The 21,655-nt window shown below is 36.9% G+C and overlaps 1 protein-coding gene across 8 annotated transcripts in view; it reads left to right on the forward strand.

Annotated features, from left to right (window-relative positions):
- Positions 1–21,655, forward strand: part of LOC112150267 (discs large homolog 1-like protein) — a 101,032-nt gene that overhangs the window by 64,836 nt on the left and 14,541 nt on the right. For all 8 annotated transcript variants that reach the window (XM_024278415.2, XM_024278416.2, XM_036211575.1 and 5 more), the window contains 8 exons: positions 1,584–1,708; positions 2,057–2,226; positions 2,495–2,631; positions 2,882–3,026; positions 3,218–3,350; positions 4,837–4,993; positions 5,560–5,662; positions 15,507–15,621. In XM_024278415.2, the coding sequence (XP_024134183.1) occupies positions 1,584–1,708; positions 2,057–2,226; positions 2,495–2,631; positions 2,882–3,026; positions 3,218–3,350; positions 4,837–4,993; positions 5,560–5,662; positions 15,507–15,621 (1,085 nt within the window). The remainder of the gene's footprint in view (positions 1–1,583; positions 1,709–2,056; positions 2,227–2,494; positions 2,632–2,881; positions 3,027–3,217; positions 3,351–4,836; positions 4,994–5,559; positions 5,663–15,506; positions 15,622–21,655) is intronic.

Genomic DNA, 21,655 nt, shown 5'->3' on the forward strand with positions numbered 1-21,655 from the left:
CCTATTTTGCCATTTTCTCCTCACTTCTTTTCACTCACACAACCTCGGCATCCTCTCCATATCTTGCTCATTCTTCCTCGCCCTAGTTCTCTATTACCCCTCTTCCCTCATTATATTCTGAATTCTGCCACCCCTGGAGGCAGTTTTGCCATCTCTCTAAGTCGCTCTTTTCTCCTCTGACCTGGTTCTGTCTGCTTGACTGGATCTGCTGTAAAGTCATCATGGACATACATGGGTGCAGAAATTACACTAGCTGTAAAGCCATGACAGAGCAGGGGTGTTGAATGAGGAGCAATGAAGGCCAGCAGCTAATGCTGTCAGTCATTAGGTTCAGCATTCAGAGATGATGTGTGCAAAACTCTTCCTGTTCATGTTAGGAGACAATGTTTGAAAATATTATTTTCATCTTATAAATTACCTGAATTTAAAGATGGCGCACATACAGTGCTATAACTTAGATTGGAAGACATTTTTAGTTTGTTGGTGTACAGTTGGACATAAATGATGTGTTAAAATTTGGCAGCAGGAAGTTTTAATCTGTGAGAAAATTCCTTCTTTGTGATTAAGTACATCTTACATAACCCACCTAACTGTATCTGTAATTATTTACTATCAGAAATCCTACTAACGTGTGTTTACAGCCATATTTATTAATACATACATTGTAAATGCATGCACTATGAATAGACTTCCATTTATTTTCCTGAAAAAATAAATTTCTCGCTGCTGCAGCACCTTCTGTGCCCTGCTATGCTCATTCATCTTCAAAGATCAAGTTTGACATTAAAAATCACAGCGTATGAAACAGCAGCTACTCTCTTAACTTGTGCTAAAAATATGTCTCTGTGGATTCTCATTCATCCAAGTAGACTCCATCAAAGAAGTAGGTAAAAAACACTCAATTGGACTCAGTTTGTTCTAAAAATATGTGCACATCAGGCGTTTTTGAAATACAGTGATATAAATAAAAAAGAGAAATCCATGCACTGTGAAAAAAAATAATAGTTTCAGGCACCTTGCATCAAATGCTTTTATTCCACTATCAGTTTAATCCTTTCATTGTTTATTTGAATGACTTCATTGAACGTGTACCGTATGAACAATGTGCTCCAAGTTATTTTGGAAGCTCTTCAGAGAAATACAATCCTGAAAATACATCCAACTGTTATGGAAGGCTCTGCAACCAGTGGATTAAATGTTAGTTGATGGTTTATGGATTGGCCAAAAACAGATCATCCACTATAAAGGCTTAAGGTCCAGTCAAATCACTATATTTTTTCTTATTTTCAGGAAGAATCTTATTTTCTTTCTGCACTACAGAGAGGGAGAGCTTTTCCTGACCTTTCTGCTGTCCACATCTTTGCTTGGAGCTTCAGATAATGATCAGACCGCTGAGCAGCTAGCATTGTGTCTTCCAGCAGAACTGCAGTGCACTGTTCTCAATTTCTAAGCATTTTTTAAACAAACACCAAAAGGAAATCTTTAGGAATTAGTTTGAAATATATATATATCAGCTTAGGATTGTTAAAACTGATGTGTTACAGTTTAACATAAACACATGTCTTTTTTTTTATATGATAAAGGGTAACTCAGGATTGGGATTCAGCATTGCTGGTGGGACTGATAACCCCCACATTGGAGATGACCCTTCAATCTTCATCACCAAAATTATTCCAGGAGGAGCTGCAGCTCAAAATGGAAGACTCAGGTAAGAGAATTGCCATTATTTATGTTTATTGTGTTTTGATACTTGACTTGTATTTCTTTTTGTTTATTCAGTTGTTCTTAAAAGTCCAACATTTGTCTTTAAAATAGCTGTTTTGTTTTTCTGTTTAATAACATTTAAGAATCTATATGTTTCCCTCATTGGATTAGCTTCTTAGCAGGATACCTCTCTACATTGGACTAGTTTTTGCTTCTTTTTACAAATGTTGTTCTTACATAATGTTCCTTATATTTCTGTTTGTGTTCTTCACTAATAATGTATATTGATGTATTTTCTCTACCATGTTAAATGATAAAAAACGTGTTTGTTTCCTGTGTTGTTGCTGTGCAGGGTGAATGACTGTATCGTTCGCGTGAATGACACAGATGTCAGAGATGTGACTCACAGTGGGGCTGTGGAAGCTCTGAAGGATGCGGGAGGTCTGGTCCGACTGTGCGTCCGACGCAGGAGGAGCCTCGCCGAAAGAATCATGGACATCAAACTGGTCAAAGGGCCCAAAGGTGGGGTAGTGCCACGTGAAGCTTTTTGGTTAAAGAATAGTATGTTTTAACATTTGGAAACATTTGGAATAATTTGTAGCCCATTTAAGCTAAATTCTAGACATGTTTTAGCTAGAAAATTAGTTGTAAACCATAAAAAGCAGTTTGGTGGTAGAAATACTTACAATAAAATAAACTTTATTTTCTTCTGATAGTTATAAACCTGTGAGGTGTGTCATTCTTTTAGCCGAGAAATAACTTGATAAAATGGGGTCTTCTGTCTTTTCAGGTTTAGGATTCAGTATAGCAGGCGGCGTTGGAAACCAACATGTTCCAGGGGACAACGGCATCTATGTGACCAAAATTATAGAGGGAGGGGCTGCACACAAAGATGGACGGCTACAAATAGGGGACAAACTTGTTTCTGTAAGAAATTCCTTTAATGATGTCTTTCTTTTCTTAAATTTATAATCCTCAAGTCATCAGATGGGCTTTCAGCAAACAAAAGAATACTTTTAATTCTGTAAAAATGTAACAAAAGTGATTAGTACTAAAAAATTTGACACTTAATGAAAACACATTCATTGTGACTGTTTCCTTGTCTTTACATTTTATTTATTTTATTTTGATTCTATTATCTGATCTAATTTTTATTTTCTGTTAAATCATCTTCCAGGTAAATAGTGCGTGTTTGGAGGAGGTGACTCATGAGGATGCGGTCGCTGCTCTGAAGTCCACTCCAGATGTTGTGTACCTCCGAGTTGCAAAGCCCTCATCGGTTTTCATCAATGACCACTTCCCTCCTCCTGATGTCACAAACTGTGAGTGAACACTATAAAGCCTTTCAGACTTGCTTCTATCATGCTCAAGGAAAGTTATTACAAAATATTTTAAAATGTTATATTTATTATGTTCTTTTTAACTTTAACCACGTCGGATCTTTGAATTGAATACACAGATATAAACTGGTGATACGTCAACACTAAATATGTTTTGTTCTGTGTTTCTGTAGCGTATTCCCCTCATCAGGACAACCACATAAGCCCATACATGAGCGGCAGCCAGTCTGTAAGCCCTGCTGCTCTGACCACTCCCCGATACTCACCTCTGCCCAGGAGCTTGACCACAGATGAGGATTTTACGAGGTGAGAGCTTAAACGCACTTTAGCTAACCGGATTTCATGTTTCTTTGCAGAGAAAGTAGATCCCAAAGATGGCTTTAGATCTACGAGGACTTTTGAAAAAAGAAATCTTGGAACGGTTATTTTGATAAGACGGATTATCCACTTTTTATACCAGCTTCCTTCTGGGTCACAGGGGACAGCAGCTTATCACACCTCCTAATGGCAGGAAGCAGCACAGGGCCACCAATGGTTCAAAACATGTCAAGTACATCAATTATGATGATTTTTTTTATTGTTGTCATTAACACAGATTGTATTCCAGTCAAAGAGAATCAGTTTGAAAGCACACAATAAAACCAAGTACCTATCTACCAGTTTAACTCATTTTGAGGGCAACAGACTGGCGACCTGTCCAGGGTGTATTAGTCTAAGAGAAGTTGGGATAGGCTCCAGCAGCCCCATGGCCCTGAAAGGAATCGAGCAGGTTTAAAAAAAGTGAATGGATGGGGGCACGTAAGGACCAGTGGTTGAAGTACCCGTGCACCAGTTGACCCGCTGTGCAGCTGCGATTGTTTGACAGTGACAGTAAAGAAAAGCAGATGGCTTTGAGAGTTTTGTCTGCCATGTAAGCTCAGGTCACATACATACACATGCACACACACATGCACAAACATAAGCAAATACTCTGTCAGCGCTGCTCTACTATCTTTAATCCACTTTAATGGAGAGATTACAGCCTATCAGTCCTCGTCACTCAACTGGCATCACCGTGGTTACCAGAATATGACTCTTTTCGTCATAGACCTTCGGACCAATCGGTGTTCCTTGATTATAATAAATCTGATAAGCTTCAGGCAGACCGCAGGATGGTAATTTTAATGTGTGCCCTTCTTTTTTTTTAATGCAGCTTTTTTCTTCTTTTATTCTCTGATTATTCATGGAGACTTGAATGAAATCACCATTGAGTAAAAATGTGTCTCTGTTTTGATCAATATTTATCAAAAGTTGCTGGAATTAAGTGTAGTCTTTTCCCAAATCATCCCATTAGTCAAATGTTTTTGTGAATTTTAGTGGTTGATGTTATGAAGAACCACATTTAGTTTGGTCAAATTACATGTATGCTTATTATTATGTTTAAATGTGTTGCAATGTGATCAATCTCAAGAGAGTAGATAATGACACATTATCCTGGAAAGATATATGTTAAAGAAATCCATGTTTATTTTTTAAACTGTGGTGTTCCTATAAAATTAAGAAAGTGCAGTGCTGACATCTGCTGGCCAAACCAATAAACAATCATCTCTTATTTTCTTAGAAACACTTTTCCTCCACAAATTTGATAGATTTCTATGGTTCATAAAAGCTTGTCTGTGCTCCTCCTAATAGTATTTCAGTGTTTTACATCCTAATAGTTGACATTTTGTGAATGAGTCATCATGATAATTCCCTCTGCACATTTTTTTTTAAATGTTTCATCCTAAAGCATGTCATATTTGTGCTCCTTTAGGGAACCCAGGCGGGTGGTTCTTCAGCGAGGTTCCACGGGTCTTGGGTTTAATATTGTCGGAGGAGAGGATGGAGAAGGGATCTTCATCTCCTTCATTCTTGCAGGAGGCCCAGCTGATCTCTGCGGAGAGCTCAGAAAGGGAGACCGCATCTTGTCGGTACGAACCTTCCAACATGCTCAGTGAGAAAGCAGGACAGTTATTGTCACCATTATGGTTATTCATAAGCGAAATTTTATTTTAATTACTGTGGAGCTATCAAAGGAGTCATGCTGTCAGTTATTTTACTCAGGGGCTTTTTCACATTAATGATAACAAAACTTCTGCTGAAGCGTTTTAAACCTGCAAGCTTGCATTTATTTACAACGCCTACTGGAATTCTAAAAGAGGCTTTCTACATTCAGTGTTAGCATTCCTTTGCATACACAGTGAGGATGATTGAAAAATGTTCCTTACCAAATTGAAACATAACCCAGCAAAACCCCTGACTTCAAAGGAAAGGTGAGAGGAGGATCCTACTGGGAGAAACAGAAACCATCGAAAGTGAAACATCTCATTAAGCTAGAAACAGAAACATGACTCCATGATTAACACAAGAAACCTAAAAACACAATTAAACATGCAAAATATGTGTAATAATGACTGGCAAAGGTTTACATTTGAAAAAAGTCTCAATGTTTATGGCTCACTCTGAACCCCAAATTGTTTGTATTTTGTCTGCGCAGGTAAACGGAGTCGACTTGTCCACTGCAACACACGAGCAGGCAGCTGCAGCTCTGAAGAATGCAGGCCAGACTGTTACCATAGCAGCACAATACAGACCCGAGGGTGAGTTCTGCAGTGATGCATAAGGAAATTTAAAAAAAAAGTCTAATTTTTGCTGAATATTTTTTTGCAACCTAGTACTTGACCAAATGTTGTACTGCATAGTAGGGTGGTGCTCACAACTACTTCTTTACAAACAAAAATATCTGGTTTGACTCTGAATCAGGACCTTTTCGTGTTTGATTCTTTTCATTTTTCTTGTACCTTTGCATCTCCAGGTATTATGGTGAATGTGCATATTAGTGGGTTTGATGATAGTAGTTTGATTACGCATTGATGCTTTCTTGGATGGACCAAGAAGCTGTTTAGAGACTGCCATGATAGATAACCAGGATAGATGGCAGCATCCCTGCTTTTAGGAAACATTAATCCATATAATGTTCAGAATGTAGGTTTGGCTTCTCTGTTCAATATCCTATAGATATAGAGAAATATTAGAAGCTACAAATTGAGTTCAGGTGGAAGGGAAAGATTTTAGAAACAAAATGCAATGACAAGCTCCAGAGCATCAAGCAGGCTTATATTTTTCTCTGGTTGTGTGTGACTCTTAAACTTTTGAAGGGCCAAACTACAAACTGACCACAGCTCACTGACTAAATCTTAGTCTTTAGACTCAATTTAGGATGCAGAAGTGAGAAAAATCCTCATTCTTATAGATCCACTGTGATATGTCAAAGGTTCTCCATGCTAAATACTCTACTGGTAGAGCAGGCAGTAACCAAGGAAACTAGAACACAAGAGCTTATTTATTCAGCTAATTCAACGCTGATGTGGAAGGGGGTCCAAAAGGTTGAATAGGTTTTGCAGCGGAATCCTGATCCACATCAAAAGTGTATCTTTTAGAACAGTTTTTTCATTTTTTTTAGTTTTATAGGAAACAAATTCTTGTGTTATTCAGACACAGAGCGCCCTCCAGAGGTTGGTATGTGCACATGTATGACACACCTAATTACTGAACAGAAACGATTCTGTACTTTCGTGTCGTAATTGGAGCAAATGGTTCTTCGATGTGACTGTTCTGAGAATCTCTAGAAGACCAGAGACTCTCCAAGGGTTGTGTAATCCCAAAATACTCCTACCAAAATACAGGAGAAATGCTTGGCAAAGCTGCGTGATACAGATTAACTTTGTGCCAGAACTTATCAAAATGTTCAGAACTTTTCTGCTACAGCTTTTCAAAGCCTGTCTGGGTTTCTAACTTGAGGGAGTACTGACATTATATAGAGACAAGCACAAAGCGGTAGTATTGATATTAAATGCAAAGTTAAACTTGTGAATGAATTTCCAGTGGGCCCTCAGCCTAATCTAGTTTTCCATTGTGTAATGTCTGTAGTTGTATGCAGCATCAGCACCACAGACAGCTCCTCCATGTCCCAAATGTTCTCTTAGAAGCATAAATCCCCAAAGGTTGTTCTTTTTTTCTGCACTAGCATAGACAAGCTTTTTTATGTTATTTTGCTGCACATTCTAATTGATCAAGTTCCTCATTTATTGACTAAGCAAAATTTGGTTTGGTTTGTTTATTTCTTCTTTAGAGCTGCTTGTCATTCTGTCATTTTTCTGATTTTGTTTGTTTGTTTGTTTGAGGTGCTCCTAAACACATTAGTCAAGAGAGTTGTTTGTCTGTGTCGTGACTCTCCTGTAGACTTTGTTAGTGACTGTTGAATGAACTTTGTCTCAGACCTTCTGTCCATGCTGAGCCGCTGTCAGCATAAATGTGTATTGCGTTTGTCCATCTGAGGTTCATGCTAATCCTGATCCCGTGGCGATAGCACGCTGCTCTCTTTGTAAATAACACACATCCTCACTGCCAAAGACGGAGGAACTCATAACAACCTCCAGCAGGAGAGGAAAAGTGTCTGTGTGTGCAGGTCTCCTTCTGTTAGCTATATTAAGAGTGCCACTCACCGTAGCCAAGCACAGCGCCGAGGAAAGAATGAGGCATGTTGGTTTTCAGATGATGCAGCAGATATAGATCTGTGTTTATTTAAAGTACAGCAGATGGAGCGTGATTGTGTGTAAAAAGTCTTCATGCTGCATTACCACTGCAGATATCCCATGACAAAATGCAGGCAATTTTAAGCAAACCTCCAATTCATTGTGAGCATTACAGGCAGATTAGAAGATTATATAAAATTATTTAAATTAATTAATTATTTAAAATGTAAATGTTTTTTAAACGTTAAAAGGTTATCTTAAGTTTTTAATAATTGAAAAAAAATCTGTATCATAATATCATTTTTTTCTAATTTAAGATATTATTTTGTCTTTAGATATAATTAACATTAATGACAAGTCACTGGACTGCACCAAGTGAAAACATGTTGCCTTCATTATGAAAATTGCAGTTTGACAGGACAGTTTAGAGATGGAAGTACAGCCGTGCAGTAAGCTGTTTTTTTTTTTTTTTTTGAGGAAGGATTTATGGTCTGCATAAAATAAATGTCAGATTGTCAGGCTGTGCAGCAAAGCCAACAGCAGCTTTTCAGTCCTGTCAGTATCTGCAAAGCAGAGTGTCACATCTGTGACGCCACAGTGCGTCAGTGAAGTCCCCTGAGTTCACACCACGGTTCATTCACCTGTAACTGCTCACAATCTGCTAGTGATTGCTCCGCCTTGTTGTTTTTATAATATGTAGGCAAGAAAAAACTCATATTTAGATCCTAGCCGACCAGGAAATGCAGTACATCATTATGCACTAAGTCCATTTTACTGTCTGTCTTTTAATTAATAAGCACAAAATTTAGTGACTAATATGCACTTCACTTAGAGCTGCTGTGTTACTTATCTGACACTACTTTTTTTTTCAAAACCCAGTATAGCTTTTTTTATTCTTCACTATAAGTGAATTTGATTTATGCTCATCTCAGTAAAAACTTGCCTGATAGCATTTTTTTAGGCATAAAATATTCAATTTGCTTAATTGCTGTTTATGCATCTGCATTAAAGCTATGCAAACCTGAGCTCTCCAACCTCAATTCTGATTCTAAGTTTTTCTTTTAAAAACTGATTCTAAAAAGTCCTATTTTCCTTATTCTGCAAAGTTCTGTGCATCTTAGATGACAATCACTGAGGCTCAAGGTCTTAGTATTCAACTTTTCAGTATTTCATCTTTGACTAGAGCATCCAGTTCTATTCCATTTTAAATCATTTTAAAAGATTCTTTCTGCCATAGACTGATAGATATTTCTTTTTTCTTAATTTCTTCTTTTAAATCAAACTGAGTGAGTACTGCTCTCACAGGAAACAAGGCACAAGTTACTTCTTTAGTTAACTACCATGCTTTCCTTGATTAAATCTCTTCAGCCGCTCTTTTGGAGTTCCTTCTGGAGGTTCTGCAGACTTTATGCAACTTTAGTTTTACACATAAAAAAATGATCTATTTGAATTAAAAAATAGATTTTAGTCACATAAATTCTGAGTAAAAGCTTTTCATTCTAAAACTGTTAAAAATTATCAGTACTACTGCATATAATAGTGTTTCTAATGCTGTAGTCATAAGTAATTGCACTCTAACAGGCTTGTATTGAAGAATAATGTTGAATGACCAAAACTGTGACTAAATGAATCAGTTTCATGTAACGCAACATTTAAGGTCAAGTTCCCAGATCACAAGTCTCCGGCTGTTTGAGAACGTTTGCAAATTCATTCATAAAAAGTGAAGTTGGCAGTTGTGAACTTCAACCGTGACATTGTCCACTTTTTGACACTAAGTTGCTTGATGTGGGTGCGTAACGCTCCCTGCTCCACAACAGTATTAGTCACTGGGATTACACACCCCTGTCGCAGAAACACAGAAACACACACAGACATGCACCAGCGCTGTCTGTCACTAACGCTGAGGTAAAGCAGAGAGGATTATCTTGACTTCTGTTAGCCTGCTTATTAAACTTTGTGTGTGTAGTTTTGTTCAAGTTTTGCAGATTTGTGCAAGTGTGTGTGTCTATGCCGGTTATAAACTATATTATTAGAAGTTCTAATACTGGGATTTGACTCTTGTGCAGTTGTTGTGATATAGTTTGGTAAATTCATCCTTTTAAAGTGTCTTTTTTTTCATTTCCTGCTCTGTTCTTTTTCTCCAACTCAGTGTGTTTCCAGTCTTTCATCTCGTTTGCTCTCCACATGTCCGTCTCTTTTCGCTGACTCACCGCCTTAGTATGATCTGGGGGATTTTCAGGCATCGCTTTGCATAGAGCCGCTGCTACGATTTACTACTTTGACTAAGAATTTTCAATGCAACTAATTCATTTTAGCTCTCCTTATCGTTTTTCTTTTGTTTTTCTCCTTCCTATGTCTTCTATCACCTGCAACCTGATCAGTTAATCAATAGCCGTATAGATTACTGTACTGTACTGTTTAATTATTGATGAGCTTTTACCAGCTATGCTATTTTTAGTCCATATAGCATCCTGCCTCAAGCGAATTTGTATTTCATGTGGGCGTGTTTGCAATTACAACAGAAAGTATTTACATTTCAATTGAAAGTGTATTGGCGACATTAAACAAAACACACTTGTTGTCATTTATTTTAATATTTGGAAGGTAATGACCACTTTAAATGCTGAGGCTTTTTAAAATAATTAACTTTTTGTATTTTTATGTCTTTTCCATGTTTATCTTCCTATAAGCATTTATTAAATGGTAGAAGGTGCAGAACTTAACTTGTAGAATAATAATACAATATTTTAAGGTTGTTAGGGTGTAAGTTGATATTAAAAATTTAATTTTTGTTCAAAATAAATGATGAGGAGGCAGACAATATTGAATGTAAAATATAAAGGCAGTGAGGGAAGCCTGAGGTTATTTGAGCAGGACAATGCCAGACCTCTTTTTGCATGACTTACAACACCATGGCTTCATAGACAGTCTATATGCTTGACCTGGTTGGAGCCTAAATGCTTCTGTTTTTGAACATGTATGGTTCATCATCACGACTCAGTAAGATTCAATCTCCTAAATGGCTTCAAATTCTCTCTCAAATGCCTGTTACAGTATTTTTAAATGTCTGTGTTAATGATAGACCACATTAGTGAGGAGGAAATCCAACAGAAACAGTAATGACTCTGTTTTTCTCTCGAAGCATCTGTAAGATGAAAAATCGTATGGTAAATTATAATCGTTATGATGTGCAGGGGCTCCATTATGATGATGTTGAGGATGAAGTATCTTCAAGAACAAAAATAAAGTTCAATTATAATTAGATTAGTTGAAAATAGAAGAGCTTCAAAGTTAAGGTACACAAAACATTTATGATACTAGGGACATGTTTTTGCATTTCTGCCATCCTCTGCTGCTATACTAACAGTTGAACTATTAAAAAATGGCTGTTGACTATCAACTTTTCAAGCTTTGGTTGTCACAAGCACAATCTGTGTAAACAGGAAGCAGAACAAAGAACACCGATGATCTGAAAGGAGATGTTGGTGCAATGCACACAACTGTAAAGGTGTGAGCCGCCCATCTCCAGTGTCTTTAGGATAGCACTATTAATGCTGAAGCTGCATACAGTGCAGAAATGCTCCATTGCTCATTCTAGTAACAATGCTCCCCGGGAGAGGAGAGGAGAACCGGGGAGGAGAAAAGGGGAGAGGAGAGGTAATGGAGGAAGCCGGGGCTACGAGCCCCACAGCCATTTGTCTCTGTCATCACCCCTCCCCCTTCTCTTTTTCCCCAGTCTCCTCCTCTTCCTCTCCTCTCCATCCCTCCTTACCTCCATTATATCTTTATCTAATAAGGCTCCACTTTGTGGATCTGTGTTGTGATGCTGATTTTGTCAGACTTCAAATCTGTATATAACGTGGTTTATCACCTGTGGTAAATGTCATTCTGATTGTAAGAAAAGTACTAAATAAGTCACAATAGTTTACTTGTTCTCACGTCTCTATGGTTAGTTCAACCGACGCATCAATGAGACAGAACTATTTATTTCCAGACAGATCGTAATCTGAAGAAAATGAGACTCATTTGGAGGAAAAGTGAGGCAGATGGAGACAACGCCATAAATCGACTCCACCAGATGCAATTTCTCCTCATCAAGATGAATGTCTTTCTTTTTGCCACTTCTGTAGGAAATAAATAAATACAATTTAAAAGTTAGTTATTTACATTTGTAAATTATGAATTGGTCAACCGTAATAAGGGGGTTAGCAGAGGCAATAGAGTGTGTGGAACAATTCCCTAGGCCAAAGTAGGGCAGGAGTGCCTGGCATTGACTTGGCTTCCCGCACGAGTGACCTGAGGAAGCACTGTGTGTGTGGGTGTGTGGGTGTGTGTGTGTTTGTGAGTGTTCCTCAGTATGTGTGTGTGTGTGTCTCCGCCCTACAGCAAGCTGCTGTCAAAGAGGGGGAGGAGCAAAAAGAGCGCATCAGTGACCGACAGATAGAGGAAAGAGTAGTAGAGAGGGAGTTAGCATCTGTTGTTTCTTCAGCATCAGCTGAGCAGCTCTGCACCGATTTTACAAACACAAGTGGGTTTCCTTTTTTATTCCTGAATTTCTGTTCTTTTTTTTTTTTTAATGCCAAATGCATTTGCTGCAAGCCTGTACACATTTTTTTTTCTTTGGAGGCACACACACACATCTCCTATCCGGCTTTCCTCGTCTCTCAGGCTGATCCCTACATGGAGTTTTTTATTTTTTTTCTAAATCATTTTTGAGCTCTTTGCTTCTTCTATCATTCACATCTCTGGACTCGTAATTCCCTCTCCGAATGTGACTCAGACATTGAACTGAAAGCCACTGTGCCTGCATCACATCTCGGACGTTCAGGCTGCCTGCAGCATGTGAGTACAGCTGAGCGGGAGTGATTCACATTATACTTGTAATGTGACGGTTTATGGACTACAAGTTTAGCGTGGATTGGACTGAGGAATGGTTGCAGTTTACAGACGGCATGAACATAGAAAACTTTGAATGAAAAGGAAACTATTATTGTGGTTCTAGATTTGATTTAGACTCCTGAGGTTTTTATCAGTTTCAGCTCAATCTTACAATTTTTATCCTTTAAGTTATGTTATTTCTAGAAAAAAAATAACCTACTGTATCAAAAATGATTTTATAAATTAGCCTACTTTTCTGTCAGTTTCTACAAGTGCATTTTGTATATCTGCTTTGTTTACCCTTTTACTTCCTGTCTTAATTTCTTTCCTCTCTTTCATCTTAGGTGACATGTCTTGACTGATTAATGCTGAGAACTTGCAGCTCTTGTCAAGTAGTTTAAATATTTGACCCGAAAATACAAGTTTAATCTTAAAACTGAGGCAATGTTGGTCTAAAACCTGAAATATTCAACTTCAGTAATTGATAAAAACATGAGAGGTTTTGTGAAATAAAGATTGTTGCCGCAAATGATTCCCAGAAGAGTTATTTTTCCCCCTAAATATTCAAAGGTTTGAAGTAAAAGTCTCAATGTGACATAACTGTTAAGTTTACTGTCTGTAACATTATATACTATTTCAAATTAAAGAATGGTTTTGTATGTGTAAGAGAAATAAAGGTAGAAACAGGATGAATTGGTGAATGCGAAAGAGTATTTCCTGTGTGTGAGGAAGTCGGTGGGTGCATGACCATGTGTACCTTGGGTGTGATTGAATTACTCAGGGTTAATTAGATTCTGTCGTCCACAGTGATGCCTCAGACTCACACACACTTTGCACAGTGAGGACTTTTAGAGAGCGTTTCCAGGCTTCCTGCTGCCAGTGTTGTCATCCATGTCTTTGTGCAGAGGTTTATGGGGAGTTCAGTTAAGATTTATTACACATATCTGCTGTTTCTAAGCTACTCTGGGGGAAAAATATAACAGGCTGCAGTCATATAGAAGCAACATCTTGATGGTTATTCACATATATTCAAGCTTTTATGCTGAAATTAAAACATTGTAATTAAATCAATCATTGCATATTAACTAAAGCATTTTAAAAGCAATATTTTTACTTGGAGCATTTTTATAATTAATGCAAATTTGTAATTAAAGAGGCACAATGACATTTTTTATGACCACTAGAATGAATGGGTTAGAAACACGAGTGTTTTTGCTGTAGCAGCAGTTGCACTGTTGCGTCGATGGGTTCACTAACTACCCTTTTGCAATTTAACCATTACCATTTAGAGAAGATGATTATAAAATTATTCGTGGAAATGAAACTCTAAGTGCTACTTAGAAATTCATTGCTTTATTTTTAGCTTGTGGGAGTTTTTTTTTTCCTTTTCTGTTTGCTGAATGTCTTTTTCACTTAGTGGATCTTTAATTTAGTTGTAATGTGTCATTCCCATAAAACAATAAAAGCTTAATGACTTTTTTCAGGAAATTGCAGCTGTAATGCTGCATGACACCACCGCCGAGTCTCTCGTGTGGCTGTTGACTCCAGAATAGATGAAAAATGTATGGTGTGCAATGGAAATATCATCAGCTAAAACAAAATTAAATCTTATTGAAAGGCCAAAAAAAGTACTTAATTGCAATAAAGGATCATAAACTTCATTGGGAGCCACACACTAGATAATTAGAAATATAATCTAAGACAATATATGAATATTAGACAGTGGGATCTGTTTCATATGCCATGTCATATTGAAAATGTGGCTGATAATTTAGATATTAAAAAAGTTATTATAGTTGAACATCAGATATCAACATGACATCAATGTTTAGATTTTTGGACTTTGTATAATCATGGGAAATTTGTAATTCTATAGCTATTTGATAAGAAAATTTTTGTTATGTGATGCTAAATGTCTGTGAAAATCAATGTTTTCACAAAAAGGCTTTAAAAGATTAATTTCTTGCAGATTAACTTTTTATTTTCCGGTTGCCTTAAAAAGTAGAATTATGGGGAAAATATATATAAATATTATTTAAATTCAAATCTGAAGGTCTGCTTGATTTTTACAAATGCTAATTCAGGTCAAACAGGTCTTATATAAAACATAGTTTTTTATGTTATTTTTTTATATAAAATGAATTGTAACATAGAGTACATTATATCTTGCTTGATTCTAAAACAAATGTAATACTATAAAGTTTTAAATGAGAGAGGCTAATCCAAGCAATATGCTTTACTCTGATGCTTTTTAACAGACATTTGAAAATATTCAAGGCAAAAAAAGGAAATTATTTTAAAAACAGTCTAGTCTAAAAAGTCTTGCATAGGAAGTTGCACCTGCTGGGATTTTACTAGTTGTTGGCGTGTCTTTGGAGGAAGGAACAGAGCGCAGACTGGAGACGGCATGGCATGTCTAAACTGAAGTACAATCAGACCCTTGTTCCTGACTCCCTTCATGTCAGATTTACTCAGAGATTCAGATTTGTCAGATGTCAGAGCTGCTGAAAGCCACTAAGCTTCCAAGTAACATTCATAGAGAGAAGCATTAGAGGTTGGCAAGCTGAGACGTTGGCAGCATATCGCTTGCTGCATTCATCATCTTACATTATAAGATCAGAGCTTTTAAAAAGGTTTTAGCCCACATTAGTTGTCAAGAAATGAGTAACATTGTGTGGATTATAAATAGACTGTGAATAAAACACAACGATTTGTTTTTTGGAACAGTAAGTTGGTTAATATTTGTTGACTTTTTGTCCCGTCCAAGAGTTTATGTTTGAATTTGCCTTTAGGCTTTTGTGTATGTGTAGAGTAACCTTCCTCTTTATCATTGGCAAAGTCATTTGAAGTAAACACAATTCTGTTTGTAACAATGAAGAGTAAAGCGACATGTTTTTGTTATAGAACAACATTCATAAAATATGCTTAAATTGTTCTTCAACTCCTGGACTTTTTAGGAGAGAAGGAGGAGAGGACATCAAACTGAGTTTTTTGCTGGCTCTAACTAATCGTGTTTCTTTTCTTTTTGTAGAGTACAGCCGTTTCGAGGCAAAGATTCATGACCTGAGGGAACAGATGATGACCAGCAGTGTCAGCTCCAGCTCCACGTCGCTCCGATCCACACAAAAACGCACGCTTTACGTCAGGTACTTTCGCAATACGCATGAATGCGCAGCGGACAAAAGAGACTGATTGTCCAGTGTCCTTCCGTGTGACTCAGCTATTGAAAGGTCTTATCTCAGCTGTCTATTTCACTTCTATAGTGTGAGAGGCTGAAAAGAGGCTATCACTTTTAAAATCTGAATTAGATTGCAGGCACATGCATCTACTGGCTGAGAGTGTCCTTCTGTCCTTCTCTGGTCCCTTCCTTTCCTGGTTATTCGTCTTCTCCGAATCACTGTGTCCAGCCCTCGTATCCATCTGCAGAGCCCAGAGGCAGATTCAGAGCTAAACTAAGTACACTTTTGATTGCTTTTCTGTAGAAGTATCGCACTATTTGAAATATTGATTGGACCCTTGGTCACTGGGTTTATAGATGTCACATAGGAGCTTCTGGACCATCAATCAAATGAGTATCAACGACATTGAGGCCACTTTTAAGGTCACAGTTATGCTATTTTCTTTACATGAGCTGAAAACTCCCCAAAAGAAAATATATATTTTCTTTTATTTTGACATAAAATGAAAAAGTATTATTTATGTGATGCAACTAAGCTTTATGGGAATCTGAAGGAAAAGCTCAAATGATTTCTTTACATGGTTGGGTACAATTGTAAGACTATAGTCCTATCAAACCTTTTTGGTACCACAGTCAAAGAATAATGGAGCAGTGCTTGTAGTTTCAGTGTTCTAAGACCCATTAAATGAATAAAAAATGTGTGGGGATAATACCAACTGTCAAGTTTAATGAAACCTACCTCAGCACTTTGGTGAATGTCTCTGAAACACCAATTCGTGCAAGAGTGACCTTTAAAAGTTAGGAGTTTCTGCCAATGGACTTTCAACATTGCAGGTATATAATGAGTTTAACCATGAAGTAATCTATTACATTATTGAACCACAAGTCTTCAGACTAGTTTGGCAGAGTAACTGACATTTTCAAATATCATGCAGTTAGAATAGATGCTAGTTTGGGAGTAGTATAACCAGATCCAAGCACCATCTCGAGACAACTATTGCAAAGTACTAGAATTAAGTCATTTAAAGTTCCCCTATGAAAACATTTTTTGTTTAAAAAGAAAAATGTTCCGAGTAGAGTTTAAATTATGATGACCAAGTTTTTATTAAAATCCGACAATCTAAATGTCTTTAAAAGCAATTTTTCATTTTGATCTGAAGCCTCTGTTTCCAAAATCTCCTCTGAGGGGGCGTGGCTTTTGGAGCAGGCCCCCCCTGATCCCCGCCCTGTCTGATTATGGTAGCTCTGTGTCTCGCTAGCGTAAATCTCCACCGCTGCTATGTAAAAATGTCAAGTAATATCGGTAATGTCCAGCCGTATCGTTATGAACCGGATGTCAGCACAGACGAGGAAGTGAAGATCTTCATGGACCGAAATTACTACAAAAGCCTGATTCTTTCTCCTTACAGTTCACCAAAGACTCTTTTAGCTAATAATCCAATGTTTATTGACGTTGCTGAGACCATTAAAATCATTCCATTGGTTTCTCAAAGCAGAATCCCTGGGAAAATAATGAAAGCTAACATCAAAATGCTCTTTCATTGATTTCCAATCCTTTACAACTGCGGTCAAATTAGCGTTAGCATTAGCGATCACATTTCTGTGGTCACATCAAGAAGCTCTATGGAGTCTCACAGTGAATTTCCAGCGTTCTCAGCCCTGCTACCATAAGTATTGTTTGAAACACAAAAAATCCAGTGACGGCTAATTTGACCATGAAAACGCTAACAGAGGCTCATTTCAATGTGAAAATGCCATCTTCTCTTCTCCGACATCTGAGCTAGACACGCTAGCCAGGCCAAATGAGGGTTTAGCGCATGTGCAGCAGAGCTTTTGTGACGTAAAGAAGATCATTAATTCAAACAGAGTCTGTCTGCGACAGTTTGATTGACAGCAATTTAAAGGAGAAATTCTCGGAAATGCAAAAAAAAAAGATTTCTTTTTACATTTGTTCTCTTTTCATAAGAAAAATACCACACATACATGTTAAAAACTCAAAAGCATGATTTTTATCAGAGGTGGACTTTAAAAAGCATTTTCTTTTTTTTACCCAAGATATTAATTGAAAGGTTTAATTTTTCTAGTCAGAGTTTTTTTTTTTGACTGCCTGAAAAGCAGACATATTAGTTTTAATAGCCTCGTTTTCCATTGTAATTCCTACAACTATATTGATTTATGTGCTTAAATATATTTTTTCCGCCTCATTAAAAAATGCTTCAAAATTAATTTAGTTGGAGTGTTCATCGCTGAAACAAAAAAACCATGTCATTAAGGAATAATTGCAAGAAAATATGACATTTTATTTCTCCGGGATGTTTAGCCAATTTTTAGGTGGTCACATATAAGATTATTTTTAGCAAATAACTGTTTTATTGATGGAAATAAGCTTTTATGTTTGTGTTTTAATATTAAATTGATGTTTTTCTGTCCTTCAGATAACATGCTAAAGCATCATTGTACTTGTTTTTAATGCATGAACACAAAGGGTCAGTTGAGGTTGACCATATTTCCAATGCATTAATTTATGATGTTATCTAACAGGAATTGCAGTCGATTACACCTAAAGGCCACAAGGCTACTCACCATGAATGAGATTAATTCCACTCAGTGTTATTTGCTTTTACCATTTTAGATAAAACTGTTTTGAATTCAAAGTTCTTGAAAGAGTCTTTGTCCCTGTTTTCTTATTCATAACCCAACTTATATAAATAGCAAACATGCATTTTAATTTCAAAGGCCACATTTTATTTGTTGAGCTGAAGAAGGCACACACTGCATGCCGGTAGGTCTTGAATTTCTTAAAGGGCAGAGAGATTTTTCAACTGCTGCAGCAACCTGCTGAAGATCATTGCAATGACAGCATTAGACCTCAATCCATCAACATTTGGAAACACGTCGGCTGAAAGTTTTCTTTAAAATGATGAGAAAGTTTGCCAAAGTTCTTCTGTTTGAAAGATCCTACGTATGGAGAAGAATGTAGTGAACATTATTCATGTAACTCAGGTCTCTGCAGGAGATGTGAATTCTGTCCTGTAATTAAAGTGAAGAAACACAAAAGCTTAGGATAAATGTATTTTTTGTACAGAAAACCGCATAAGACTGAAATAATGAGTCTCAAAACTTAATTAGGATTTTTAGGATGTGTAACACAATCATCATAACATCTCTGCAGAGTAATGGATTCTCACTCTGAGTCTAAATGACAAGTCTCATCAGAATCAGGCCAGGATCATTTCAAGGTGACAAAGAATAATGCACTTCTGCAACAAGAACCCACATGATAAATTGCTGTCATAGAAACCCCTCTTGCTCATTACCGCCCAAAAATATCCAATCAGCCTGCAAATTTTAAAAAAGGAGCTCTCGGACTGCCAGCTGGTTGGTGGAGCTGAGGTTGTTTGTGCGTGACAGATTGGGGGTGTTTGATGCTCTGGGCGGCCACTGCGCGTCCCTGCATGCGCCGTGTGTGTGTCACTCTGGGGTGTTCATTCGTGGCGCATGTGTATTATGTGTACAAGACAGGTTAACCTTTCCTCCTGCCTCAGTGGAAATGTCACTGACACATAGTGACATACTGTATGCACTGTCCCAGCGAGGGTCCTTTGTGTAAAAAAGCTTTGTTTGTGTGTCTCCTGTTCTCCTCTGTCCTCCCTCTGCCTCATTTTATATTCACACCATTGTGGTGTATTTTGAGCAAACTGCATGACTCAATGGGCTTTTTTTCCCTGCAGAAGGATTCAACGAAAGAGGAAGATTTTATAAAGACATATTGTGACACAATTTCCTTTTTTTTTTTTTTTGGTGAAAGTAAAATATGGGGTTGGGGGATGGTTGACAAGGGATGTTTGTGACGAACTGTTCAGGACACCTAATTACTTCCAGGGACTGCTAGCAGAGCAGTCATTACCTGCTCCAAACTTAGAGAGAATTTCTCCTTTTAAATGTAAAATTAGACTACTTTCAAAGAAAAAACATGAAATTATGCTTTAGAAAAGTTCCATCTATGTAAGAAACGTTATTCGCACTGGCATTGACGTCCTGTTTTAACCCTTTTTTTCACTAATCTATACTGCAAGAACAGCTACTAAATTTGAAAATATGACAATCATTTAAGATGCAGCCTTTAAACTCCTATATTCTTGTTCCACCCAAACCGAAGGCCCTGGCTCTGTCATTATTTCTTGAAAGGCTTTTTTCTTCACATTATATTGCATAAAGTTTGATGTGGACTTTTAAATTTTAAAACCCAAATAATAAAAACAAAGAAAGTCATATCCTCCTAGACTACTTAATAAATGTAGTTTTAATAATAAGCAGACTGTCTGAGTCAATTACAAACTCATATATTAAATCATTTATCAACCACAAAGAGGAAGAGTCCTGCCTTAAACAAATATTTTACTGGTGTTGTACATGCTTTTAGTTTCTCAACTGCAGCAGTATAAGTAACATTACTTTACTATAATCCAGCCATTTATTTTCTCTACCTGCTGAATCCCTTTCAGGGTTGCTGGAGCCTATCCTAGCTAATGCTGGACGAAGGACAGGCTGCCAGTTTGTCACAGGGCCACACATTTGCACTCACATTAACACTGTGAAAATTTAGAGTCACATATTAGTCCATGAAGCATATTTTTGGCCTGTAGGAGCAGGAGCTGGAGAAAGATCCCCGCATGCATGAGGATTACATGCATACTACTCTACTTGATTGTAATTTTGTAAAAAATAAATAAATAAATAAACTTTTATATTTTCAAAAAAATAAAAAGAAAGATCTCTTCATTCAGAAAATAAGATGACTTTTAAGACTGAAACTAACTAAAGGAAAGTTACATGACATTTCCTTTATAATTCCACAAACTATCATTTGTATCTATTCACTTCAAAATCATTGTGAGTGTGTGGATTCCATCCATTAGTCTGTTTTCTATACCATGTATTCCTCCTCAGGGCATCAATAAAACCCTGATATACAGGGGTATTATATATCAGGGTAATAACTTGCATTTGTGCAGCATGAACACAATATCTTTAGAGTTCAATTTACATCAAGGTTATTGCAGACTGTGAGGTCATCGTTTACATCAGAAACAGTTTATGCTGCTTGTTTGGGTGATTGGGTTCAGTGTTCCTTACACAGAAAGTAATAAATATTTTAAATAACTTAATAGTAATACTTAAACACAGCAGTTAATTTTGTGTTAAACTCACAGAACAGTAGATGTGTTATCTTTGTGAAATTTAGTAGTGAAATCTACTGCTGCATCTTTAGTTTCTGTTGCACAAATGTTCTTTATATCCAAATGCACTATTGCAACTATTTTGTCATTTTTTGTAACGTTTGCCTTTTTTTAATCAAATTTTAGAGCAGAATCCAAAGGTATGGATCTCTCATTATTGATGATCTCCAACACTGTAAAAATAAAAGTTATTTGAATTTGTTCCTCATGTTCTTACTTCTTTGCATGAGATTTAAGAGGAGAGGCATGCTGCTGGCCAATAAACTGCTAAATGTTTACTTTCACCATGACATTTCCTTTTTAAATGTTATATTCTCTTGACAAAAATATTGGCAGCCTTGCAATTCTGTCAGAAAATGCAATGCTCCTCTCAAAAATAGCTTGTTTTGATATTTACTACATAAAAAACAAAAATAAAAAGTCAAACCTTACAAAAATTAAAACAGAACTTAAGAAGGACTGGGCAAGATCACTGGTACAGTGTCAAGCATTTGTAAGAAATAGCTGCTTTTTAAGCATGTAATGCTCCTGTAATTTGCATTCAGATGCACCTGTGGCAAGTAACAGGTGTGGGAAGTATAGAAAAGACAAAAGTGTTGTGAGAATAGACAATCCGAAGGCTTTAAAGTCCCCTTTAGACATTTTTTTTACTTAAAAAATCACTCTCAGTAGTGTTTTAGTTGTGATTATGACACGTTTAACCAACATCCCACACCCTAAATGTCTTAAGTAGCCATTTTTCATGTTGATCTGAAGCATTCT

The sequence above is a fragment of the Oryzias melastigma genome, linkage group LG4 (genome assembly GCF_002922805.2).
Source record: "Oryzias melastigma strain HK-1 linkage group LG4, ASM292280v2, whole genome shotgun sequence".
In the NCBI taxonomy this organism is placed as follows: Eukaryota; Metazoa; Chordata; class Actinopteri; order Beloniformes; family Adrianichthyidae; genus Oryzias; species Oryzias melastigma.